General features: G+C 41.8%; 1 protein-coding gene across 1 annotated transcript in view; it reads right to left on the reverse strand.

Moving 5' to 3' along the window:
• The window catches only part of GRAMD1C (GRAM domain containing 1C), a 54,076-nt gene that overhangs the window by 4,797 nt on the left and 21,671 nt on the right, over positions 1-27,608 (reverse strand). Inside the window, exons 4-14 of the mRNA XM_086620334.1 lie at positions 27,239-27,342; positions 25,434-25,529; positions 24,127-24,207; positions 17,669-17,787; positions 16,394-16,514; positions 12,117-12,276; positions 4,951-5,097; positions 4,043-4,161; positions 2,786-2,928; positions 949-1,052; positions 62-241 (exon numbers count right to left, since the gene is read on the reverse strand). Of these exons, the coding sequence (XP_086476460.1) occupies positions 62-241; positions 949-1,052; positions 2,786-2,928; positions 4,043-4,161; positions 4,951-5,097; positions 12,117-12,276; positions 16,394-16,514; positions 17,669-17,787; positions 24,127-24,207; positions 25,434-25,529; positions 27,239-27,342 (1,374 nt within the window). The remainder of the gene's footprint in view (positions 1-61; positions 242-948; positions 1,053-2,785; positions 2,929-4,042; positions 4,162-4,950; positions 5,098-12,116; positions 12,277-16,393; positions 16,515-17,668; positions 17,788-24,126; positions 24,208-25,433; positions 25,530-27,238; positions 27,343-27,608) is intronic.

A 27,608-nucleotide genomic window follows, 5' to 3' on the forward strand; every position in this document is an offset into this window, starting at 1 on the left:
TTGAGAAGTTTAGCTTTCTTGAACACCTCTTTTGGAAAACACTTGATATAAAAATTCCTACCTGTTACGCTGCCCTGGGATTCTACTCCCATGTCACTAGAGGAGTGTTGGGAAGAGCGTTTGGGAAGCGATTCTGCCAGACTCCGGTGTAAAGTGCGTCGTCTTCGTCGCAGGGCAACTAATTTTCCAGAGTCTTCTATGGACTGATTAATTGCGTATTCCTCCATTAGGAGATCTGATTCTGCAGTGGAAAAAATAAGGTTACTGAACTTTCAAAAGGAAAGCTGCTGAGCCTAGCACTGAAGACTTAAGTTGTGAGATATGGAGGGTGGCAGTGAGGGGAGTAAGTCCACCTTCTAGCAAATGAACTTAAAGGAGGTGACCGACATAAACTTCACCTTGACCTGTACTACCTGTCCTATTTGCTAGAGGGCACTTAGTACACTTTTCAGATATGCTGTACGTTTAGCCTGTGCAGGATTGTTTAACGGTATGTTAGACAGCAGTTGGAGAAGCCCTTCAAGACACTGTTAGACTGAGACTAGGACTTGTGTCAGACTGTGAGCCTGCAGCTGTGACTGGCCAGACTGCTAACAGACACAGCCGGGGCACCTGCCAAGGGCCACTGCTTCTCTTCTTGTACCTACAACCACAGAAATACTTTGGCACATGCAATTTGAGAGTAACAGCTTTCCTGCTGCTCCCCATGCTTTCTTCAGAAAGCAATTATGACAAGGTATACAAGAGCTCCTTGTGAGCATTAAGCTACGAGGCTTCTTTTACACTCTGGAATTGGCAGATATATTGATGACAGCAACTTCTGACTTGGAGGTTCCTTTGGTGTTGCCTTCTTTTCAAACCATTCTTTAAAGAATCAAGTTTGACAGACATGAAGACATACACAGGAAAGGCAGCTTCCTTACTCTGCCGAAGAAGTAAATGCCTCACCAAGTTGTTTGAAGTTTTCCTGTATTCCTCCCCAGGTATTCTTCTCAATTACAGACTTGACAAGGCCCCAAGGCTGTTTTTTGTATTTCACTTCTGCAGAAACCCTAATAAACAGAATGCAATAGTGAAAGAGTGCTCTTCTAGGTAGCACAGTGATAGCAGAAATCTATCTGAAGCAGGCCTCTAGCTTATGTTCATAATCTGAAATACCAACCGGAACTGCCTTGGCTTTCCACCTGGGTAGCAATCACACTGAAGCAAGGCAAGAGACAGGCAGCAGCAAAGACAATGTGTCTACCTAAAGCCTCAGGAAATCTGAATGTCCAAATTATGAGAAATATATTGAACTGTTTTCATTCAGACTCAGACTAGGAGAGAGTTTTTCTCCTCTTAAGCGTTCTCATTTTAACGTATCTAAAATAGGCTTCAGGCTTTCAGATTATAAAGACCTGCTTTTTACTCTGCATGTGTACACATGACGTATTACATGGGCACCACAACGGCAACAGATGAAATTCATTATCACCACTTATGCACCCAGTGCTCAGATCTTACCCTGAGTTGACAGAAATTAAAATCTGTCTTTCTGTGAGCATGACAGAGGCGAAGTAATGGTCCTGCCTTGCATTCCCCAGGTCAAGCTAATCAATAACGCTTCCAGAATAGAAATGAATCGGTGAAGAATAATTCAGAGGGCTGCTTCTAAAACTGAATGAATCCCAAAGTTCTTAAAGGACAAAAGGACAGCCTGTGATTTTGAGGTGTTTAAGTCAATAACACTGACCATCCTAGAATACACTTTTTTCAACGTTCTCAAGTAATCACCCAAATCAATGTAAGCCTGTTGCGTTTCTCATCTAACAAAACAGCATCTTCCAAATAGAGGTTTTGAGCTATTTTAAATGCAGTATAAAGCCAGCTGTTACCACCACCATGCACCTTCTGTTCTGTACGTGCATGCTCTGTGCACCACATTGAAACCTAGGTTTTTGCTCTTAGCCTAGGGTTGCTATGCGTCTCAGATAAAACAAATACAGCCCTCAAAGAGGAAGAATGACTCACTCAAGAAAAACCCCATATCATCCAGAATAGCTGTTCAAGGACCTTTCTTCCCTTCTCCTCCCCATAGAGTGGGAGTCTTCAGCACTTTTATAGCCTGAGGTAAGTCAGAATAAAATCCAGGCTTGCTTACCCTTCCTGGGAACCGGTGAACTTTGAGATAAAAGGTTTTACTAAAGACAGCACAAAAACTACCAACGGTTACATAGTCAGAAAGTGACACAAGTGCACAGAACATGAAACTTGATCACTTCAGGCATTTTCAACAAACAGGAGAGGAAAGGGAAGTCCCTTTTAAGACTCTCCTATCTAGGCAGAAGTTAATAATGGAGCCTGATTCACTTGAGTACCTCCCCTGCAAAGGTAGGTATGTTCCATCTTCCCTGCACCTTCTTATGAAACCATCCTCCTCTGCAGGCCCTTAGCAAATATATATGGGAAACTCTGTAAGAAAACATCTCAGGTAGTTGCAATTTACCCCACTCACAAAGCTGCGCTCAAAAACACAAGGCTGGTCAGAACATAATTCAGTCTTGGAGATGAGTTCTGTACCTCAGAGAGTCAACACAAGAGTTTGTTTCTCACTGAATTAATGACATCCAAATGCAGCATACATGCGATGAGAGAAACAAAGCTTATTTTTCAGAAGAGATCCACAACTTCAAGGGAAGCTGACCTTCTCTATGCTGTTGGCAGATCTTTTGACAAGCACACTTCATCAACCCCATAAGATATGTGCCTTGGCTTTCCCCTCCCACTGTGCACCACTCCGGCTCACCGTAATCGACACTTGTGACTGGATGTGCGACTGATGCAGTATCTGTTCACAGTGTAGAAATAATCATGGTAGGGGACATCGTGGGTCAGTACCTCAGCATCCACCTGATAAGACTGACCTTTCTGGCTCTGCTTGTGCAGGATCTAGCATAAAAGAAAATAAAAATAAGGTATATTCATGGTACCAGATTTTTTTTTTTTCCTTTCAGCCTGAATTCCTTAGGCTAGATCAACCAACTTCAAGTGAACTGGAGTAGGGAGAAAGCCTGAACAACCCCAATAAAACCCAGTTAAGAATAGCAAGTATAGATGCAGTGGGGAAAGAGAAGATGCCTCCTGCTAGAGCCAACGTAGGCAGCAGCAGTACTTCCCCACTGCCATTACAAGTAGTAGATGCAAGGCTGGCCACTGATTCACGACCACAGCTCTTCTTTGAGACTGACCTATGAGACTTTTCTCAAAGCAGAATTACAGAAAGGCCGAGACTGGAAGGCACCTCAGGTGGTCATCTTGTCCAGCCCCCCTGCTCAAGTAGGGCCATCTAGAGCTGGTTTCTCCAGGACCAGATGGTTTTCCAATATCTCCAAGGATGGAGATCCCACAATTTCTATGGCCAATACGTTCCAGTGCTCCGTCACCCTCACAGTAAAAAGTGTTTCCTGATGTTCAGAGGGAACCTCTGGTGTTACAGCTTGTGCCCATCGTCTCTGGTCTTGTCACTGGGCACCACTGAAAGGTGTGGCCTTTGGTGGTGAAGGTGAAGGCCTGGCTTGGTCTTCTTTGCACTCTTCCTTCAGATACTTATATATCTTGTAAGACGCCCCCCAGCCTTCCCTCCTTCAGGCTGGACAGTCTCAGTTCTCAGCTGTTTCTCATATGAGATGCTTCAGTCCCTCAGCTACCTTAGTGGCCCTTCACTGGACTCTCTCCATCTCTCTCACACCAGGGAGCCCAGAAGTGGACACTGAAAGCATTTCCTTGCATCTTTTCACCCCTCGATTCACAAAAGGTGTTAATACTTTTCCCCACAGACTTTGTGAGAGAAGTTTACCACCATCTGTAAAGACAGAAAGCCTCTCTGATTTCATCAGCAGTTGCTCACTAATGGTGAGAGGGGCAGCAAGCTACCCTTCAAGATGCTACGTTTAAACTGCAGATTCAGCTCACTGAACTCTAATCCATGGTCAGACCTCTGAAAGACCGCAGAGCTGACCTCTCCCTTGCGTTAAAGGGCACCAGACAGACACACACACAGTACCTGCTTTTCAGTCGCAGTCGTGAACTTCCCACAAAGTGGATTGTTAATCGTTACAGTGTACGTCAAAGTCCTCAACTGATTGCCACTGGAATCTCTATTCCAAGGGGTTGATACAGCATCTAGATGAGAAATTATGCAAAATCTCACATGCAGATTACCTAAAAAGCATTATTTCTGCCCTGTCATATCTTAACAGTTTAAGAACAGTGGTGGGGAGAGAGACAGAAAACTGATTCCAAATGGTTGTGTTTTTTGTAGGAAAAAGGAAAACCGTAGTTCACTGATGGACAAAGGTGAGGCACTAAGTAGCTGAACCCGAGTCTACTGAAAGAGACTTGAGGGTGGGGAGAAGAGTAAGCAATTAAATGAAAATATGCCTTTTCCGCATCTTCTTAAAGTTGAATAGATTCACTTAGCATTATCAAAAGCTTTTGCCACCGTGCCTTCCAAGCTGACACTGAATAATTATTACCCTTTTTGACTTAATTTTCTGTTCTTATGATCTCAGTGAACAAGATTTACTCATCCAGAAAATTAAAAGCCTGTAAGCAACATTTAGGAGGATGCAATAATTTTGCTTATGTGCCAGTCATACACATTTCACTATTTCTGGGACACTATGTAAACAGAAATACCCCAGAGAAAGCATCAAATTAATAGTCCACCTAAAATTCAGGCATTAAGGTGCAGTTTTGTGGTGCACTGAAAGGAGGTTGTTACTCCAAAATGTGACTGATCTACAGAAACCAGTTTTAAATATCCTCTCTCACAATGGAACTTTGAAGCTTCAACATTCTTTTAAAGCAAGGAGAAACTTGAAATTCAACTTAGTCCTATTTAACATTTCTCAGAGGTTGAAATCTTCAGGATAGTTTGCAACACAGATGGAAGGGAGAAAAGTATATTACCTACTATACTCCTGGAATTGAGAAACCTCTGCATGAAGTGAGAATTGGTGAACAGGATTTCAAACATCTTGTCTGCAGTGATGTGAAAAACTCTGTTTATAAAGAGCCTCCCATAGAGATCATTCTCAGAGACAGCCTCCTTCACTGCTAAGGAAAGACAGAGAGGTCAGGTTAAGAAAAGAGTAGTACTATAAAGAACATTTACAATATTCTAGGCTTTATTACAGCTCAAATCCTTCCCAAGCTTGCATCAGCATTTATTTCTCACTCTCAGAGAATCAGTAATGATAGCACATGATTTGGTGGGCAGGTTGCCTTCAGGAGCAAAGTCCAGAGTTGATTTTCTAGCTCCCCCTCCCATTTCCTGTGCAAACAAATTGATAAATCAACATCACAAGGTCCCAGCCCTTTAGCTTTGCATGCGGCTTTCTACTAATCCTACAGAAAATATTGGGGAAGACAAAAAGGTAGTATAATCTTCACTAACATGTATGCCTATTGTACAAAGGACACGTGTTCAGTAAGCAGGACAGTGAAACCATACTAGCTTTCTTCTTACTTGTGCAAGCTAGTTTCAGAATTCTGCTTTTAATATCTACAATACTGAACAAATAATTGTAGATTGTCAAGCACAGAACCAAACCAACATTTTACCCAATATATTTGGGGACTATTAGGACACCTATGGTAGGAATACCTCCATTAAAGTTAGATTTAGTCTCACAACAGCTATCCCTCTTAATACTCAAAAAAAAAGTAGAAAACAGAAAGTGACCTTCTACGGAGTCGGATAGAAGAACTACTAATTTTTCTATGGACTTGCATTATTCCATTGCAGACTGTGTGGCATGACCAGCTATGCACTCTAGCTATCAATTCAATATAGCCAGTCCACAGCTACTTTCATTTCCTATAACACAGGGAGACAGTGTCCACAGTCTAAGAGACCAGATACAGACTGCCAAACGCTTCCTCAAACCGTTCCTCTTATAAAGGGGTATGGAGGGAGGAATCCAAGAGGTACCCTGCTCCATTTTGCAGTCCTGAAAAGTGCACCAAGGTGCTTAATTGCCATCTCCTACTTCAAAACCACCACCAAGCACCCCAGTGGCATTCTGTGGCTGCAGCACTGATCTTTGCTACTTCTGCTTCTTGTTGGTTGATGGCATGACTCAGCTTTGTGGTTGTCTCAGCCACTCTCACAAGAGATAAGGAGTAGAATTATAATCCTGGAGGGCAAGCAGTCTCCTGTGCCAACCCTAACTCGCTCTGCTTATGCCTTAGAAACAAGTCCATCCTAAGCTATAACTACAAAACGAACAAACAAAAAACCCCACCCCACGACTAAAATGAAACAAAAAGCCTGCAAGCAAATCTTGCAGAAGCAAGACAGAAGCCAGGACACCTAACCTTTCAACTGACACAAATGAACGGAAAAACAGAGCTAGCAAAGGTCAGTGCCAGCCACCAGTGCAAAGGTACCCTGAATATCAAGCTATAGTTCACAAGCTGCCTATAGGCTAAGGTTACAGCACTTAAAACATCACTGCTTGGTAGCAGTCAGTATTGATAAATGCGAATGCAGCAACTGAACACCAGAACAGTGCCCAAAGAAATCCAATTCTGCCTCCGAACAGACTTCTGCTCTAGTGCTGCTTCTAGCCTGCTAAAAGTCCCTGTTACACATCTACCTCCAAAAGAGTTCTCTGACCTAATCAGGCTTCAATCTAGGACTCCAGAAGTGAAGTGTGCATGCCACGTTTCTGCGCTTGCACAAGAGAATGTAGAATTGTAGAATCATAGAATGGTTAGAGTTGGAAGGGACCTCAAAGATCATCTAGTTCCAACCCCTCTGCCATAGGCAGGGACACCCTCCACTACACCAGGTTGCTCAAAGCCTCATCCAACCTGGCCTTGAACACTGCCAGGGATGGGGCATCCACAACTTCTCTGGGCAACCTGTGCCAGTGCCTCACCACCCTCTGAGCGAAAAATTTCTTCCTTATATCTATTCTAAATCTGCCCTCTTTCAGTTTATAGAAACATTCCCACACCATGTTCTGCTTATGCAGCTGTAAGTCTATACAATTGTGAGGTGGGACAGAAAGCACACGTGCGTTTTAAGAGGCCTATTTAATCAGCCAACAAGCAGTCACTACTTGCTAGAATACAGATCCTGCTGCGCTGAAACATTCTGCAGGAAGCCATAAGTTCAGCCTGGGTTTTCAGCCTACGTTCACCGTATTTCTTCTCAGACCTGAACCTAGTTCCATCGAAATGCAGCTCAAGTGAACTGTAAGTTTGACTTCAGCTAGCAAGACCTCAACATTACAGACCTCTGCTTTCAGAGTGCACTCCCCACTTCCTCTCTTCTGCTAAGAGACAGGAAGCTTCAGATGTTGATGTTGACATTCCCTTTGCCTACTGCGCATCAGCTAATATGCACGGAGTCAGATACCAGGTAATTCAAACCTAGTTACTCTGGTTGAGTCTTAGCTGGACCTTGACACACCCAAGGAATCTGCTATCACTTAAAAAAACCTACAAAGGCCCAAACACATGATCAAGTCACCATGCATCAGATAAGCTCTGACAGCTATTTGTGTATGTCTTAGCAAATACAAGATAATACAAGCCACCTTTGCCCCAGTGAGGCTTAGGGAAATGACACAACTGTATGGTCACCTGAAATGCCTGAGGATAGCTACGACGTTTCTGCTGATAAGAGGCAATTTGGTAAGCCACAGAAACTTACAATATGCACAAAGCCCATGCACTATTACTTTAAGGAACAGACCTTGCTACCGAGATATTTTACCCTTCAAGCATGAAGTTTGCCCTCCTTGTAGGGAGTCTTAAGCAAAAGCATCCACAGGTCTATACAAAACTTCCTGTTAGTTGATTTACCTACACCATTTCTACCTAGTCATGTCTCTAATAAGGAATAATCAATGAAGTGCCAAGTGCACAAGAGCATTTATCGAGAAGTATGTTTTTACTTACAATCCCTCTCAGCTCTTGGAACAAACAAAACAAATTTAAAAACGGTGTTATCACATAAAGCAGTATTTTCAGAAAATCCGAGCTGAAACTGGGTTGATGTATCAGGCCTATCAGCCACTTTAGATATCAGGATTCAAACAGCTGTTTTCCCAAAAAGTCTGGAAATCTTTCAGACAATATGTCTGGAAGTTACTTGTATGAATGAATGCTGCTGTGAGCTCCTTATCTGTGGAAGCAAGTTACTGCTTGCTTACAAGCTTCAAGTCACTTCCTTCTGGGCTTCTCCTAGACGAATCAGCGAGCAGAAATAGTAGCGCAGCAAAGAATAAGTGCACAGTTTACACACTTGCAATTTGAACAGAATATAAACTTTTCCTTGTTTTAACATCAAGCATTTTACCTAGGACTGGCTTAGAAATACTGTTTATGAACAAAGTGTTTTGTACAGGTCTCTAGGTATCAGTCTAGCTCCTTAGCTTTGAATACTGCTCTAACCCCTCAGCAGTGTGTAATCACCAACCACTGACTCTCTTAGCCTTAATATATTTGTAGATGCATTGGAGCTACTGTCTGATGAGAACATGAGATTATTCTGACTTTAGGTTCGGATCCCTAGGGACCCAAATATCCAGAAGTACACGTATTAGCCAGAGTGTCCTGGTTCAGCATGAAGACAGCAAGTCTGTTCCCTCCCCCACTACTGCCTTGCACTTCATAAGGTCACTTTCATCATTGCAAGGCAAGCTGTGAAATCGTGTTTGAATATAATACCACTATGCAGCAGTGATTGCAGAGATTTGAAAACATCTGCAGTGCAAGAAAAGGCAAACAGAAAACTGGAGGGGGGGGAAGGTGGCAGAAAAAAAATTGTTTTTAAAATTTCCATTAACAACCAACAGCTCGAAGCTAAACACACACCACAAGCAAATTAAGAAAGCTGAACCGGTAAGAGCAGAGGCATCAAACAAATTAATAAGACATCTGATTTTTCCACTCCACAGAGTTGAGGAAGTATCAGGAGGAAAAAAAAAAAAAAGTATCTGCAAATCTTGGCACTGTTGAGGATTTCTGTGCCACTGGGATGGGGAAAAATTGCACGCTGCATGAAGAATATACAGGCAGGAGGCTTTAACCAGATACACCTGAAATCAAACCAATAAAACCAATTCCTCGAGTGAACATGTTCCAGGAACCATCTAGTTAAAGACTGCATCAGCAATATTAACCATTATCAAAGCGCTCTCCTATCCTTTAAAAGACTAAGTACAAAATTAACTTAAGGAGGTACTAAGCAAATATTGTGACGGTTCACAGGATAAAATTTATGCCTTTCACCTTCAGATAACTCAAACATACATCCTCCAAACCCAAAGCAACAAATAATTGATAGTTATATATTCAACAAAATAAGTGCTTTTGGTATTTTGATTAAAATGCCAGTGAGATAACAGGGTCACTCCTCCTTACATACACTGTATATTCACAAAATTTCCTATCCTGGGGAAAAAAAACACAAACGAAAAAACAGGGCTGAACTAATTTCAACCACCCCATATTTCAAACATTTTCTGTCCCATATATCCCCATCTGCAAGAAAAGTTAAGCCACCACTGTACCCGTCTCACAGCATTGTAGTACAAGCGGTTACACTCTCCCTCAGACGGCACGTTTAAGGTGGTTATTAATATTAATAGAAACAATACAGTAAGTCCGTCAAGTTATGCAAGGAGATCAAGAATTTATGATGACCTCATATACAGTAAAGCTTTCTAACAGAAAAGACTGTTTTCCAGTTTTCTGCTTCTCCTCTTTCTTTCAAGTATTTTATGCTGCTGAACATTGTCACTGCAAAAAAAAAGAAAAAAAACAAACAAAACACCAACAAAAACCACTACATATGAAAGAGTCATTTGAGGAAATTCAGAATCTCTTGGCTATATTTTGGAAATGCATATTATGTGCTTCAACTAAAACCTGTTTTCTGAAATTTAGAATCAAGATCACAGATATTAATTTTTAGCTTAGCCAAAAGTTTGTCATGGCTCGAGATTTACACTCCAATTTACGGAATTGAACAAAAGCATCAAAAGGCAAGTCAATAGGCCAGTGGTGCGCAGGGAGATGCACACTCCCCTTCCCCCAAGTAAGCAACGTGGGAATTGCTTAGGGCAAGGGAACTAGTGTGGCTAAGGCTCTGGCATTCCAGCTTTGGGTGTCAGCTGGACCTGGAGTTGGAGAAAAACAGTCTTGAGCTTGCCCCTCACCGTATTTGCCAGGCCACCTTCACAGGCAGCCTGAGTGTAAGCCAGAGGACAAAAGAGAAATTAATCGCATGGGTAAACCTTTGCCATGTAGGAAAGCTGGTTTCGTTTGCACGAAGGAATTCACCTTGTAAGAGTATGAGGCAACTGCAACAGAAAACAGGCAGAGAAACAGAAGAAAAAAATTCTAAGCACGAAGAAGGGAATCTGAGAGAAAATATTAATGTTGTAGGACTAGAAAATCCTGCTCTGAATAAAAAAAAAAGACTAGTCTTGGGAGAGGGAGGAGAAATAAGAAAAGCAGCATGAAGCCAGTTCTCTTTTTATTAAAGAGACATCTCCAGTTTAATATGCTCTATTCACTCAACATCACCAATGCAGGGATGGCAGGGAGTATTTGCTACTTTTGTTTAGGCAAAGAGCAGCATGAAAGACAACAGGATTCTTAAATAAAATCCAGAGACAAGAGAGTTGTACAAAGAGGACAGGAAAACTGCGAGATACCTAAAACATCCCAAAAGGCCAAAACTTTCTGCTGCTCTGAAAGATACACCTGTGATGGAGTAAACAATTAATTTGCAAAACTTGCCGAGTGTGTAGGAGTACGGCATAAACAGCAGCCTGTTCAAGTCGGTGTGTTCACAAAAACGATACAGCCTGACACGCACCGAGCTGAATCTGAACTCAAGCAAACACAGAAGCAGGACAGGTGAGTAAAAGGTAAGGTAGTCGAATATAAAGCATCTCCTTAGGCAAGGATCACAACTTGCAGGCAGCCAATTCAATCCATGACTTTGAAAGCTTTCCTGGACACCTCATCATTGTGATCCCAACACAATGATACCTGCAAGCAACTTCAGTTGCCAACTCTGTTTGAAAGGATGAGATCCAAAGTTTCTCAGCCAGACTAAGAACTGGCCTCAATTAACTGAACTGTTCTATTCCTGCCAACAGGTGATGAAAGTAAGTTAACTCTGCAAATGAAAGACCCATTCAGCTGCTACTGAGCACATGGCTACCGTTGAGCTTTTCTGCCTTTCATTTGCACACCACCACACAACTTCGGAAGCAATCCAGGTTGTGCACACCTTGTTTTGAAGAACCACTATGAGACATACACAGCTACCCTTTTCCCTTCTGTGATGAGAAGACGAAAGGAAGCACTTAACAGCCAAGTTACAGTCTCTACATTACTGTGGTATCCAAATTTCTTCTCATGTTGTACTGGGTAACAAGGTATGAGTTAGGAGGACGGTACATTAGGATCCACTAAGATACCAACTCTGCTGGTACACAGTGTAATCTGCTCCAAGAGGCATGTTCAAGTTTTTCATCTTCAGACTAAACTCAGAATATGCACAATACACTCTTGAAAGCTGGGAAGCTGTCTTGCTTGGACTTTCAGTGAGTTCCTCAGTTTACTCTATGAATAACATTGAAGCCCATATGCCTTAACAAAGTAGAAGGGTAAAGAAAAAGGGGTGGGAAAATCTTTCAGAAACTGGAGAACAGTCTGAAATGTTTCCCTTCAGTTCCCAAGAAGTGAAAACAAAGGAAAGAAAAATATTTCAAATACCTATGAGAGCACGGAAAGTGAACCAACACCACCACATTGACAAGAAACTTTTTTTTTAGTTTAAGCTGTTAGCAACTCTTTACCCATCAAAGGAGAAAAAGCAAAACCATAATTTGTTTTCGTTTTAAACACCTCCAACAACAGCTGTTTTTTGTCTCCCCAGAAACTAAGATAAAGATGTTTTTGCTGAACTTCTGTGAAACGAGTGAGCAAACAAGTTTCATAAGATCAGAAAGTTCTCTAACTTGCTCCGCAAGTGAGTTCCAAGTGAAATGGAACACCAGAATCAGGTTGTCTTACAGATCCCCACTTGTTAAGAGATTTACCTTCTTCACTATCTGAGGCACTACTCTTCTCTGGAAGATTTTCATTCTCATTCAGGTCCAAGGACTTTTCTAAAGACCTGCTCCTGACTAGCTTAATAGGTTTTCTTTCTGAAGATGGAGGAGAGCTCTTTATTTGCTTCTCACTTGGAGACTCCTCCACCTGAAAAAACCAAGAGGAAAAAAAAAAAGCATCAGTAATCACAGATCATTTAAAAGATAAAGTTACTTTCAGAGAAGAAAGCAGTATAAAGGAAGCCACAAGTTCTATCTGTTCAATTACCACACAGTCAAGCACTAATTTCTCCTTTGTTCCCTGACCCCAACCAACCTCCTTTCATCTTTATTTCAAACTTTCACTTCACCCTGGTAACAAGGGACAGACTTATTCAGCTGTACTTTTGTATCAGGAGCTGCCTTAAAAGGGACAGTTTACTCCCCATCCAGTCCCCTGCACCAACCTGTATGGTTCGGTCCCCTTCCCTGCATCAATGCTAGCATTTATAAATTCATTAACCTAACACGGATTATTTACGGCTTATTGATTGGGTTAGTTTTTTCCTGCCAATTTAGCAAGGGTTCCAACAATCTTGAGAGGAAGTACAACGACATAAGCAGGGCTTCCCTTTTTCAGCAAGATTAGATCATCTCAATTACACATTTGAAAGGTGTTCATGTTTTGCAAGGCTTTGTTACCTTTTGACAAAAAAAAAGTTTTTTTAAACACTGCCTAGAGACATTTTACCCATAAAATGTTACTTCTTAGAAACAAAGCAATGGAGTATTATTTGCCATCTCCAATACATAAGCAGGAAATCCCCCAAAACATCAGTCACTGAATCAATGCTGCAGCTCTTAATTCCAAACTACAATAATTAGTTCCTAAGCTAACATGCCATTGCACACTTCAAGAAGTCATTTCTAATGAAACCGTACACACAAGGTTCATGCATCTCAAAACACCACCCAAAAAGCTTGGCTACTAACTTCCAATCAGTTTTCATTCTACACCTCTCCCCAGAGCTCCCATCAGCTCCGATGGAACAGCTGGGATCAACAGTGGTACAGCCACCCACAGGCAGTAGTACACAGACCGTAATAAATAAGGTCAGGCCTCCTCAACTGAGTAGTTCCAATTCATCTGCAATACCATCATCCTTAAAGATTATTCAGCACTGTCTTACAAAGCAAGAGCAGCCACCAATTGAGTAGTCGTCACGTACATCCTGTATTTCTTGGCTTTTTTCAAAACAAAGACTATCTACTTTTTTGTGCAGCTGAGGGCCACCAGCCAGTGACTGGCTGGAAAATGAAGATATGAAAGTACAAGCAGGCAAAAATACTCCCTCAAGGTCAAAAACAAAAAAAAAGGAAGACTCCACCAGAAAAGCAGATCAATTAACAGATGCTCCTATTGAAAGGAGCCACCATGCCTGAAGTTATACCCAGTGATACAACAGGAACTAGGAGAAAAATCAACACTTCCAAGTCAAAATACTCCACCAATACAGACAGAAGCCAGAAAGGAGCTACTTGTGGGAAAACAGTCTAAAAATTGACATAGATCCAGCACAAACCCAAGGAACTCTCATAGCATTTTGACAATCAGGGACTTGGTGAACAAGCAGAGCTCCCACCAGCAGCATAAAAGCAGCCCACTATGCCAGAAGCAGAGAAGGAAAGTCAGGCTCGAGTCAGAAGACAAGAGCAACAGCTCCTACAAAAAAGCCTTTCATGATGTCAAGGAAGGAGATTCATGCTGAGGCTTTTTGGGAAACAGATCAACTCCAACACAGTCGTCTTGTTTTTTGGGGGTTGGTTTTTTTTTGAGGGGGAAACGTGTGTTTGTGGGGTTTTTTTTTGTTGGTTCGGTGGGGGTTTTTTTAGGGTTTTTTTTGTTGTTGTTCTGTGTTTTTTTTGTTTGGTAGGTTCCTTTGGTTTTTTTTGTTTGGTTTGGTGTTTTGTTTTGGGTGGGTTGTTTTTGGTTTGTTTGGTTTTTTGGTTTTGTTTTTTTTTTTTTTTTAACACTGAAGAGTAATGATTTTAAGATCTGTCAGCTGGAATTAAAGATGTGTAATTTCTGCCTTATGTACATTTATCTCCTGAGCTAGTCCAGTACTGCCAAGCTCTGTGCCAAGGATTCTCTGTTTTTTTAACCTGTAAACAGCAGGCTCTGGGACTCAAAGGCCTCCCTACAAGGGATGGAGGGAAGAAGCAGGTGACAATACAGGCAATAAGGTGTTTCTCACACTGAGATGAACTGCACTTAGAGAAGCAGATCAACCATGACTGGTGTTACACACAGACTTTCTTTAACCAACTACGGACAGCTATTGACAATATTTTTTCCAAGACTGGCCAAGTACTGTAGCTCACCCTTCCATTAGTTCAGATCTCCCTCTGAAGAAAGCTTTGGGACTGACTTTGTCTATCAGAGCAGTAAAGGAGAGGTTAAGCCTGTTTTCCTGCAGTCTTTGGAGGGTGATTAACTGCTTTTTGTGTCATCAGGGCAATAGTTTGAGAAACATTCTAAGCACTACCTCCTCCTCCCATTGTCCCTGTGCTTCCACAATATATGCTGTCATCCTGGGGCTGTGGAGAGCGTTGACATTCTTGAGAAATACCGAGGCCACATACAGCTGAACACAATCATTATGTAGTTTAGTTACACTGAAACAGTAAGCTAAACAGTTTAGCTACACGTTTATCAAGACTGCACTTTCACACTGTAATTAAAGTACTTTTTAAAGGCAGTTTATTCAAGGGAGAATCCCAGCATTTTTCCTTGTGTACAAACCAAATCCCTAGGCATTAGTGCCTACCAACATACCCAATTAGATTTAGCACCTGCAAGAGATCTCTGGGAATGGCACCCAGTAGGTAAACAAAAGACTACTATTCCGGGCAGAGCAATTATTTTTAAATGGCTTGTTCTTGCGCAAATAAGACTTACAAGTCCAAACCAAGGCTACCTGGGTAGATTTTTAGTTATCCTAAAGAGCCCAAATTCCAGCAGCATCCACAGTCTTCCCAGGACTCCCTTAGAGCTCTCCAAAAATCTTGGTTTATATTGCTAGGATTTCCATGAGGGATACCCATCATCCAATTAACCAAGCTTTTAATCTATGTCAGCTAGTATTGTTTGCTGGGTATGAGTGTCCAGCCATTAACTTGGACTTTGACAAAACTATTTAAACCCTGCTTAACCTCCAGATCAGTTTTAGCAAGTGACAAAAGCCAGAAGATTTACATGGTACTAGAAACTATTAGAATCATCTCCTTTCTTCCCTCCCTAAACTTTCCAAAGTAGAAACAGTAATTAGGTACTCAACTCTAGTCAAGTTTATAAGAAATGCTTTAGTGCTTTATTTGCTTTTCCAAGATCTTTCCCTCGGGGTATCTATTAATCAAGAGAAAACATCTGTAAACCTTTAGGACTACAACTACACAGGAGTCTCCCAGCAACTGTGCTGGACACCGTGCACACCTCAGATACTGCTACTAATGCACTTGCCCTTCCCACCAGCCAAAGTACATTCACAAATTCATGCAACACCACGACTGAAGCACTCATGCTTGTTTAGTCGAACTAACCCAAAACATTAAGGCAAAAACTCATCTTTATTGTATCAGCTGTGCTTCCTTCTGAAACATTTTCATGAATCTAACCAAAAAAAGGTTTCATATACTCACAACAGCAGACTAACTGACCTTTGAAGACATAGATAACACAGTGTAACTACCCTCCAGTAAACCTCATGTATAGGAGAGACAGAAGTATAAGAGGAGATATTTTTGGAACAACAAATAGCACAAGCAAGAAAGCACCAGAAGTGAACAAAGGCATTACTTTCATAAAGCACTCGGATAAAAATGCACATTGTCCCTAGGAAGGTGGACAAAACAGTTAATTTTGTGGTTTGTTTGTGGTTTTTTTGTTGTGGGTTTTTGTTTGTTTGGTTTTTTTTAAAGACCAGGGCATAAGCCTCAACATTATATCAGGTTATGCAGTGCATTAGTGATAAGACATTGCTGAAACTCACACCAACAATTTTCTCTTATACAGAATTTTGTTCATTTCCAAATTCAACAAATAATCCTGAAATCTGAAGATATTAGTATTAAATTTCTGATGTGAAAAGCTATGCATTAGACTCTTATGAATTCTCCAAGGTTCTTTAGAAGTTACAATCCCAATGCATCCTATGCTTATAGATGCACAAATTAAGCATACATGCTTATCAGTCACAGATAGCAAGAAAGGCTGTGTCAGCACTTACTCCTGGTAGTGCGTGTCTATTGAGTGACTCTCCTTCTGCTTGAAGCGTGGGTTCCCGAACCAAACCAATCATTTTAGGTAGTTTTTCATCTCTTTCACCAGACTCATCACAAATGCTGGATCTGTCCAAAGCAAAAAGGAAGTTACACTTAGGGATGCAAGTGCTGAAAAATCTGAGAAAGCTTCTTGTGTTATTTTTGCATCCAAACCATGGCTGTTTAGCTAATATTAAAAACTATGAACTCATTCTTCCCACATCCAGCTCATTAATCTCTCAAGCCGTTTCCCTCACCCTAGCCACCTCTCAGAAGATTCAGCTTTTGACCAAGTAAAACCAAGCACTGGTGAATCACAGAGAAACCAAGTACTGTGGGAAAAGAGGAAAGAGATAGCTTAGAATTAATTTGATATGAAAACATTTTAAGAAAGCTTGAGACAAGAATTTTCTCCTGCATCTCTTATGCCAGAGTTGCAACGAAGTGCATTTTTTACAAGGGGGGAAAAACAAAACCAAACCAAAACCACACAAACCAGGAAATATTTAATATGACTTTTATATAATATAAATATAATCTTTTGAAGCTTGCAGTGAACTTAGGATTTTTTTTTCTAACAAACAGACTCACATAACAATTGAAAAAAGACATAAGTTACACTGTTTGGTTTTTGTAGAGCCGTACTTTTTTATGTACAGATACAAAATTAAAGCCCCGTTATTAGACTGACATAGTTCATATTTGTTCAAAAAAAAAAATCAAGGTAACCATTTTAAAAAAAATCCACATACAGTTAGATTATTCCAGCTTCCTAATTCAAGCTGAGGACAATACAAAAATAAGCTAAGACTTCAGACATGAGGAAAACAAAGCAAAACAAGTATTTCAGTCTCCACAGAGGAGAGGAAAATGTCTGAACATCATATACAGCTTCATTCCATTCAGCGCTTCCATATTGTTGAAGGGCACACAGATCCTGACAGATACCATCATGAGAGAAGGCTGCCATTTAAGCCCTCCTGCTGACAACCCAAGCAGATCCAGGGAGAATAAGGTCTTCCTGTCTCCCTCCTCTAAGCAGCCTCAGCTTTGCTCCTATTTTAGACAATGAACACAATTAAGTTTTTATGCCTGCTCAGTTTATGCAGTTCAATTCTTTGCATCCTTTTACTGCTTAACCTTTCTAGTAAGGCTACAGCAGCACTTTGGAAAAAGAATTTCTGAGAAAGAGAACAATGCTTCTCCCCGAGTATTTCAATAAGCTTTACAGCCTCCCTTACCGAGGCTGCCCGTTGTCCTCAGATGATGAGTGGAAGCTCTCCATCTCCTCACTGTTCAGGCCCAGCTCAGAGCCATAGCTCTGGTGCACTAGCTGCCAGAATTCCTGCTTGGTCAGCCTCTGAAAAGAAAGCGAGCTAGTCAAGAACTACAGCATGGGACAGGAGGTAAAACAGCAAGAAGTTTGAATTACGCCACAGCCTTTAACCTCAATTCTGACAAGGGCTGAAGGCATTTAGGTATCACATGTCAAGATTGGATTTCAGCATTTTGGGGAACCGTACTCCTGTCTACTCCATACTCCCAACCTATCACTATTCAACCACTGTAACACCAAACATGAGAAAAAACTGTTATTTCAAGAAAACACACACTTGTAGCCACTACTTGCTTCTTCACGTGTCACCAATGTTTTCACAGGTATCTTCAAGGAGCTCCCTCTTGAATTTCATTTGATACAGCACAAGACCAGTAACTGGCAGACAGTCAGGGACTCCCTTTTTGATCTTGGACAAACTGGTTAAGAGATACACGCCTGTTTCCTCAGCATGCTCAGAGCGCTTTACAAACGGTAAGAGGCTATTGTTTCAGTCACTAGAGACAGCAGTGTCTAGGTCAGCCAACTGTCCACTTTGCCAAGGTGGGACACCAGGTCCTCACTTTGGAACAACACCAGAACCCCCTTTACGAAAAACAGTTGCTTTTGCTCAACAACAGTACTACCTTGACTCACCACTAGCTACTCTTCTCTTTCTCTATAGCATCTCTGCCCTGCTCCATTCCCACAGCTACTGGGATATACTTAAGTTCTCTCAGATCATCAGGAAAGTTAGGAAGTGAAAATAGTATGACAAACTCGTATCACCAAAGTAAGCACCCAGTTTCAAAGTCCACTTCAGCTGCAAATGGCTAAAAAAAAAAAGAAAGAAAAAGCAGATAAGGTTCTGGGATTTAGCAGAGCTCAGAGAACAATACTAGCATCTCTTTTTTAAGATTGCCACACTGGAAAATGTGTCTCGGCCACAATCCATATTGATCAAGGGAACAGAACCGCGCTAACGAGGCAGTAACACAAGTACCGCTCGCTATTTGCATGAAACGATCACGTTAAACACCCATACATTATTGAAAGGGCTTCTAAACGATCCTCTCCGCCTCCCCGCCGCAGCTGCGGAGCGTTCTCCCACCCGCGCCTTTCGACAGACGCGGCGCTGGCCCGCACGCACCGACACAGACGGGCGCCAGTGCCGCCCCCAGCGCTCTGCCACCCACCCGCCCGCCCGCCGAGCGCCCATCACCCGCCCCGCCGCCAACCTGGCGCTCCCCGCCGGGACACCCCGGCCTCCCCCGGCGCCGCCGCGCTCCCACTTCCTGCTCGGCGCCGGGGCCCGGCGGGGGGGCGGGCGGCGGAGCGGGCCCGGGGCAGCGCCTTCCCCGGCGGCAGCCGCCGCGCTCCGGGGCAGCGGGGCACCCGCGGGCACGGCACAGCGCCTGGCCCCGTCGCCAGGACGCCCGCGGGGGTCCCGCTGCCCCCTGCCCCTCGCTCTGCGCGGCCGGGGAGCCTCTGCCCCTCGCACAAGGGTCGTTCCCGGGAAAGCGCGGGAGGGGCAGGGCGACGCCAGCCAAAGGGAGGACGCGCCAGTTCCCGACGACTCTTCCCAGGGGGTTTTCCCTCGGGTGCTTTCCAACGAAAGGTTTCAAGCTGTTCAGAAAGCGGCTGGCACAGGCATCCTGTTGTTAGAGAATCAGTTTCAAGGGTCTTAATCCTACCGAGGACAAAGTAAAGATGAAAACACAACACACAAAGCAAGGGTCGTCAGAGCTAACGCCAGCCTCCCTCTGCCATGGGGTTTGTCCCAAAATGCAGTGCTAAAAACGCAAACCCCAACGCACAGCTGCCCTGCTTGCCCCTGGCACGCTGTCTCGGGTAGCAGTGAACTCAGAACCACAACCACCCACCTACAGCGGTTTTCATTAAACGGCTAAAAACGGAAGTCAGCACCACGCGGCTTCAAAATATGACTGGGGTGTATCTCTAGACAGCACACCTTTCAACCAGGAACTGAAGGACAGAAACAGAGCCACTCTCACTTCTGTGGCCCAGCATCGCCACTGCCTTTATTTCCAACCATAAGAAAATAACTAGTGTTGCTAATTTTGCTAATGTTGCTAATTAAGTTCACTAGCACGATCTGCACCAGCCTGTGGGCAAACCAGAATGCCCTTGTACAGAGCACTCTGTGGCTTGAGGAAAGCAGAGAAACTTTCAAGCTCTGCATTTATAAATCTGTTTCCTGTGGTTTTGTGAAGTCAATGCTACCAACTTCTGCTTCTAAAGCAGGATTCTTGCACTCTGCTCAATTATTCCTAGCTCAGCTAGATGTAAGAAGCTGTTAATGGTCACAGCCCAAGATCAAACCAGACTTGCTTTATTGTATCAGAAAGGATTAGTTCTGAAGGCGAAGGGCAAAAATTTTCTGGGTCAGACTTCTGCTTCTGAGGATGGTTTGAGAAGCTCTGAAGCTTGAAAGGCTGAATTTAAACACGAATTACTTCACCCACTCAAGGTGACAGTCTATGCTGGGGTTTTCCTCAGTTCTTTGTACACAAAAACAAAGGCTATAAGAAGCAGCTGGGAGATGTTTTCGTCTTTTCAACCAGGAGCATAAAACATCATTACATTGTTTCACCCTAGACAAAGTGGTGGCATGGTACAAGGAACACTACAGAATATCATGCGTAAGCAAAGCTGACAATTTTTACCCCCTATGGACAGATGCAGAAATAAGAACAAGACATTCCGTACAGATTTACTCCAGAGACATCCACACACCACACTCCCACCAGGCATTCTGGTCCCTTCTCACACCTCTAGACTTACCTGCTGCAATGTCTCTGGAGACAGGTGCAAATCTCTACCCAGCAAAGCATAAGAAGAACAATAGGAAAATAAATCCAACTCTAAGGAAGAGGACTCATGGGAATTGAGACCGATTCAGTTAAGATCTTGTTCCATTAGAACTACGGAGCACTGTGTTGGTTGGGATTTGAATGACCTGCCTAATTAGATTTTAATTTGTTCCTTCTCCCTTAAACTAGAAGGATATTTGACACCAATAAACTTCAGAAAAATAAAGCAAAAGTATAAATGTCATTGCTCTTACTGTCAATAGCAGCCATTAGTAAACTTATTTTACCAACCCAGAAAGCCTATTGCAAAACAGGAATTTTGGCTGATTTTATAAACTGATGTATTATTGAAAGCCTCAGCTTCAATATGTGAAAGCAGCTATCTGTTTTATCAAGACCGGTGTCATGTCTCTTCCAGACCTACATTAATGACTCCTTATTTTCCATGATGCTTCCCCTTCAGCCAGGAGCATTTAAAAAAACAATGTCAAGGTAAAAGCCTAAGAGGCTCATTCTGAGCATGTTTTCCAACAGGACAGGAGAAAAAAAAGGGAACTCTCCTTGAAAGAAAACAGTCTTTACATGGACATTTTCTAAAAAATAGCCTAAAAAAAGAAGCATCTTAAGAGGAAGGTACCCACTGATTCCCAGAGGAGCCAAAGTTGAAGGGCACGAAATACATAGTATTGTACTCTGAGCAAAATCTGAAGGAGAAGCTATAAGGTAGAGAATTTTAACTCTGCCAAGGGGACCAGAAGTCCTATCAGAACAGTGATGCAAAGTTGGGGGAGAGCGTCTTGATGGCCTAAGTAAGCTTGGACATGGAATAGCATGTAACCATTCACTGTTTCTCTTACACAACGCCAGGTAAACAGCAAGTCATTGCTAACAGAAAGGCAGACTCTACAGAAGACTACTTGTTCAACGGTCTACACCGTGCGATACTTAAGTACAAGGCAGAGTGGCCACAAGATGGAGATCTGAGAAAGGACATGCTGATCCTACCAAGGAGTTCTGCAGAGGGTGAAAGCTTAAGGTACATCAGGTGAAGCAGATAGGTCACTCTTCAGAGGTGAGACCTTGTAACATGAAATCTATGCCCAGGAAGCATTGAAGAGGCCAGAGCCAGTTACAGAAAGTGACATCTGCCCAGATATTATTTGAAACAAATGCAATTCCGATCCCCTGGATCCAAATCCTGCAAATTGGAGATTATCTACCATCAGGTGGCACAAACCAGCACTATTGACAGCTGCATTCAGAGTTATCCTTGTGATGATACCAGAATGGCTTTATTTCATAATTTAACAGTTGGATGTCTCCATGTCTAGTAGATATACTCCAGATAATAATTAAGTTATCCACAGGCTTTAAAATATTTAGCTATCTGCAGAGAAAACATTAAAAACAGTTCCTTTTGGAATTGTTGAAATTGATTCCAGAGTGAGATTTGGTTTTGTTAGGTGGCTTTTGTTTTGGGTTGGGTTTTTTTGGTTTCTTTTTTTGGTTGGTTGGTTGGTTTGGGGTTTTTTTGTGTTTGGTTTGTTGGGATTTTTATTTTTGTCATTGGTTTCGGGGGTGGTTTTTGTTTTTTTTTTTTTTTTTTTTTTTGGTCACAAGCCTTACAAATTCTGACAGGACCCTTTTGACCACTGGAGCCCAGAAACACCAGGCTTCACATTCTAAGGGCATTGCACACCATGCCAAAACCTCAGATGCATGAGATATCTTTCAAATGTATGCTATGTCTGCCTTGGGGAGGGGCAGAGAGAAAGCAAAACAGCTTGGATGCACCAATAGCTTTCTTTTAGCATCAGGTCAGTGGACAGCTGTCATTGTAGCAGTCAGTGAATCCAGCTCTAGCAATTTCATTTTTTACTTTCGCCTCCTCAGTGCCCCTCTGCAGCTTGATCTAGTTTGGTTAAGGACTAAAGAATCAAAGCAGGCTGACAGGTGACTCAAAACACATTCTAGCAGAGAATCAGACATCACTACTACATTGCAGAAGTAGGAGCTCAGCCTAACAGAAATGCTGTTTCAAGAAGCAGCTCCAAACATACCACATAAAAAAACCCTACATATATGTCATGGTAATACTCCACTTTACAACTGAGAACTTCAAGCAGAAATTCATGTAACAGCCTTACCTTTCAACATGCTTCAGCGAGGATGCAAGAAAGCTAATAGCAAGACTAGACAGAAAAAATAAGGAGAGTTCCCAAGCTACTCAGCACTGGTCCCTAAAACCTGCTGGCTTAATTAATTTCATCTTACAGGCAGTCCACGTCTTCTACTTTCATATCCATCCTGTAGTTACTGCTCTGAAGTGAAAAATTGTTCCTAATGTGACACTCATTTCTGTGGCAAAGAGTAAAAATGCACAGGAAAACCTGATACTGAACAGCACAGAAGCTCTCTGTTCCAGACCTATGGATAGGTTCTTATGCCTGAATGCCAATATGTTCACCTTCCAGCACCACAAATTAACCAAGTCAATTACCATTCCTGACAAACTTTACCTAACAAAAGAAACCAAAATTAGTTCCAGTTGCATGTGCCAGTCAAAAGACGACATAGTACATTGTGGTTTTTGCAGTGCTACTGCTGGATTCAAGACAAAATGTTTACAATCTTACAGTTAAATAGTATTTGATATGAGCGATAAGAGATTTGGCAAGACACATTAATTTTGCCTTAAATGGTACTTTCCTTTATTTTCCAGCTTTTGTTTGACAAGTGCCTCTAGTCTGCCCTAAAATTAATCTAACAAAAATCCTGTGTGGGTACTACATATAAGCAGTGCAGCAGCTTTAAGTCTTTGGGGACCACTGTAGTGCAGAGTTATATATGGATATTTCAGCACTCAGTTGCAACTGTGTTGAAATATTTAAACAGCAACAGCCATAAACAGGAAGGAATTGGTTTACAAAAACTGCATTACTTACAGTGATGTTCTGCAAAAGTGTCAGTACATTTTTAGAAAGACGATTAGCTTAAGCATCCACAAATTGCAATATAAATCAAGCTAACTAGCACAAGTTGCCAAACTACACTTCCATATCATACAGCCTGCCTTTGTTGCATTTATTCAAGGTCAGGGGACTTCTAATGAGTTGGCTGGCAAAGGTTCAGCTAATTTATCTGAGAAGGTGACTTTTGGCTTTTCCTTAAAAAGAAAAAAAGCTTTCACTGAAAAAGCCTCTTGCCTTTTGATCACAAATTAGCCACAGAAAATGTGAAGCAAATGCATGCCAATTTAGTGCTATCTGCTTGAGTCGGTAGGGAAGAGAAGCACGCAACCTATCTTCAAAGACAAAATGTTCCATCAACAGTAAAGTTGTAGATGGCAGCATGAGAAGGAAAGGATGGGAAGTTTATCTATGATCTAAAGTACAAGGAGCCGAAAGAGAATATCAGATTAGATTTCTGTGTCAGAAATAAAAAGCTCATGTCTTAAGGAAAATCTCTTATCCTCCAAAGACAAATCTGCTTAGGTTAGAAAGAGATTATTTTGTTCCTCAACCACAGGTACCAGCACTCACAAGCCTACCTTATCCAGCAACACGTTCTGCCATAAACGGAAGATACTGAGGTAGCTTCTGTCTCTTGCACTGAATGACGTGAAGAAAAACTGTGGAAAAAAACAAGATGCAAAAGGCTCACTTGTAGGTATTTTCAATAACCAGAATGCTTCCTTACATCGTGAATATCCTGAGGTTTTCAGCAATGGCATGCTCCTCTCACACTCAACAAACCGAGGCTCATAATTCTCACTCTCCACACTTTTTATCACTTTTCATAATTAAAGAGTTAGTTCCCCAATTTCCACATAGTATATAAAGACAATTGCTCTTCTGGGCATCCAATTGCAATCATTTGTACCTTTAGCATAAAGGAAGAGTTCTCCCTTAGCTAACTACCCAGTTAAATCTTTCTCCCATTTTTGAATAGGAGGCAGAACAAATCAGAGATGCACATGCTTATTTCCTACAGGCCACAGTCCCTTCCACCATTCCATCACATATTCCTTTTACTAATCTTTTCCCGTGAGAAGATGTGAAGTTAAAATAATTAAAACAGGAGATCAAATTAGAGGTATCATTTGCAGTATTAACATCTTTCCCATTTTAAAGTTTGTTTAGCAGAGAAAGAGGTCTGTCTTCCTTGATGCTGAAAGTTAATATTTAATAAATTGAGAGGGAACAGCTAAATATGAGGAATCACAGTCCATTCACAAAGAACAGCTCCAGATTCACCATGGAAAACTGTTCTCTGCAGCCAGGCAAGAATTATTATTTTCAAAGCATTGACAGAAGTATCATGAAGCGTGTTGCACATAAGAACATTCTGCATCATGCTTTTCAGTTTTTCCAGATACACACCCAAAAAATCACACTTCCCAGAATCAAAAAGATTGTGTTCTATGGGTTGATCTCTCCATGACTCGAAAGCCATGTTATCATAGCTCTTTTGTTTTCAGCAATTTTCTTCCAAGGGCACTTTAAATCCAGTGTTATCACAAAAATATCCAAGTCAAGGACACACGTTCTGAATTCATGCCCTGAACTTTTAGTTTTCAAATGGCTTTCCTTTCAGAATCAGTGGGACAAAAACTTCCTTACTAGTAACTAGAGTTACTGCATCAACATTTCTAGTGAATTCTGCAATTAAACGAGAGTTCAATTATCAACCCAATATGCACAGAGACCAAAACACCAAATCCGTTTTCTAATCCCAATCACGTTTAAAGATTTGACAGGGAAGTTGCTTATGCAAATTTAAAACTACAACCAGTACTCTGTGCCCTAGACATTATAATTTAAAAAAAACCCCACAGATTTAAATACAGGTTTTCACCTTCTCTCCTTTTGTTGCTATTTGTATGGCATTTGGAATGAGCCGAGCAGTCTTCTCCTTTGTCATGAAAGTGATATCCTTCAATGCAATAGAAATCTAAGCAGAAATAGATTTAATAAGACATATTAAAAATAACTGTTAAGACCAAAAATTTACAAAGTCACAAAACACACAAGAGGAACTTCAACTAACCCCAAACCCTGAGAAGCAATTCAGCTGAGATCACAAAGGCAGTTACTGTCTCCACTTGCTAACCTTAATGGCAAGCATCCCAGAGTAGAAGCAAGAGTTAACTTCCTTTTCTTTCATACTAGGACTAGGGAAGCAAGTAGTTCGTTCTTCTTTCCTTCCCCTCCTCCAGCAACACTTGAGGATTAAGGGCACAAGCCCAACCACTTATCCGAAAGCCAATCCCAACTGGAACACTATACACAAGGCAGGACAGATAACAGACTATCTTGTCTATGTCATCTTACTGAAGTTTGCAGCCTAGTCCATTTTCAGAGAGGTTTATTTGTAGTCCATACACGGCAAGGAAATCTTCCTGCTTGGATGTCTGCCTTGCATATTAGTACTTGAAATGTTTCTGTTTAGAAGAGCATGGTCTGACTGAATGCAACAAGGCATTTCTATTCAGCCTGCTCCCTTCCCTTGAAGATTAAGCTGAAGAGAGAAGAGCCTTAAGGAGAACACACAGTGGGCTCTTGCTTTTTGCTGTGTGTGCAGAAGGTCCTCCACTTACTCTCTGTCTGCATCAACACAGCCTGCTAAGGAGAATCCAAAGCTTGGATCTACCATTGTAGCTGATGAGCTCAGATTGCCTTAAGATATCACTTAAAGATATCACACTGCTGTTTTGGCTGAAAAAAAAAAAAATCAGTCTTTGAATAGTTTATATATTCAAGAGTGTAATATTGTTTGTTTGGTTTTTTTTGTCTTAAGTCTACAATAAGATGAAATTAAGATTGTTTTCCAGTTAAGCATTTCTACACCCCCTCTCTGTCTTAAGTATATGAGATATTTGTTGACTGTGTACTTCAGAGCACATAGACTAGAATTTAAGAGGTTAGCTTCAGGTATGAGCAGTCTCACAGCTGCAGAACATTTTGACACATCTCCATCACTTAATAACTGTCACCTGCCCTCTCATTCACTGCCTCATGCTATTTCTAAAGCAGAGGCAACAATTGCTCAAATGAAAGTTTTTAACTCATTAATCCAATTTGACAGAAATAGAGGGCCAACATGTCACAAATATCTACTTTTGCTCATACTGTTCAAAAGCTACAGACCATAATATGAGAACTTGCAGAGGTGACTCAGAAATTCTCTTCAGCTAGTCTTAGATGCTGATACTTACATGTGGGACTAAACCAAGTTAGGGTTCAGTGATGGAAAGCTCTTGAACATGGCAACACCACATACTGTATCATGCTCCTGGTCTCATAGGAGAACATTACACATCACAACCCTTTATAGAGCAAGTCTCTTGGGTAAGGAGAGGCAAACCGTTATCCAGAAATCTAAAGGATCAGCTTTAGCCTAACTCCTGAACTCCTTCCTATGCTGAATGGCTGACTGAGAAGGCTTACTTCAGCACTCACGTCTCCAATGCTACTCTCCTTTTAAAGAGCAACAGATCTGCATTTCCACTCAGGGAAGCAGGCTCGCTCTTTCCAGCACAAAGTTACTAGCATGAGATTGACAGGAAAAGATTTTTTTTTTTTTTCTTTTCGAAGAACTCTTATATCCTGATAGTCCAGGACAAAGAAGAGGTGGGATTCAAGTGAGCTAAGAGATCTTACTGTGGTCTCCCATCGGAAAATGTTGCTGTGGAAACAGAGCCAGTTTTCAGAGAGATATAAGCGTCCTTGCAGCAGGATATCCTTCTGGAGTGCACAGGCATAATCTATGTATAGAGAGCAAGAGCAAGTTTACTCACTTATTACAGCTCAGTTGACCCAAAACTGTCAACTTAAATTGAGATAAGGGTATTATAATACAAATAAAACCCCACTTCTTTCAGTCTTCAAAGGTCTGTCAAGGCAGACTTGTAGTGGCTTGTACCCAGGCCATCGTTCTGGGAACATTCCAATCCCAGAGCTGATGGAAGCACCTGTGTGAGGACAGCACTCCATGTATAGACCCCCTGTGCATTAACCTGTATTTTCAGAG

This window comes from Tauraco erythrolophus, chromosome 1 (genome assembly GCF_009769465.1).
Source record: "Tauraco erythrolophus isolate bTauEry1 chromosome 1, bTauEry1.pri, whole genome shotgun sequence".
Taxonomy (NCBI): Eukaryota; Metazoa; Chordata; class Aves; order Musophagiformes; family Musophagidae; genus Tauraco; species Tauraco erythrolophus.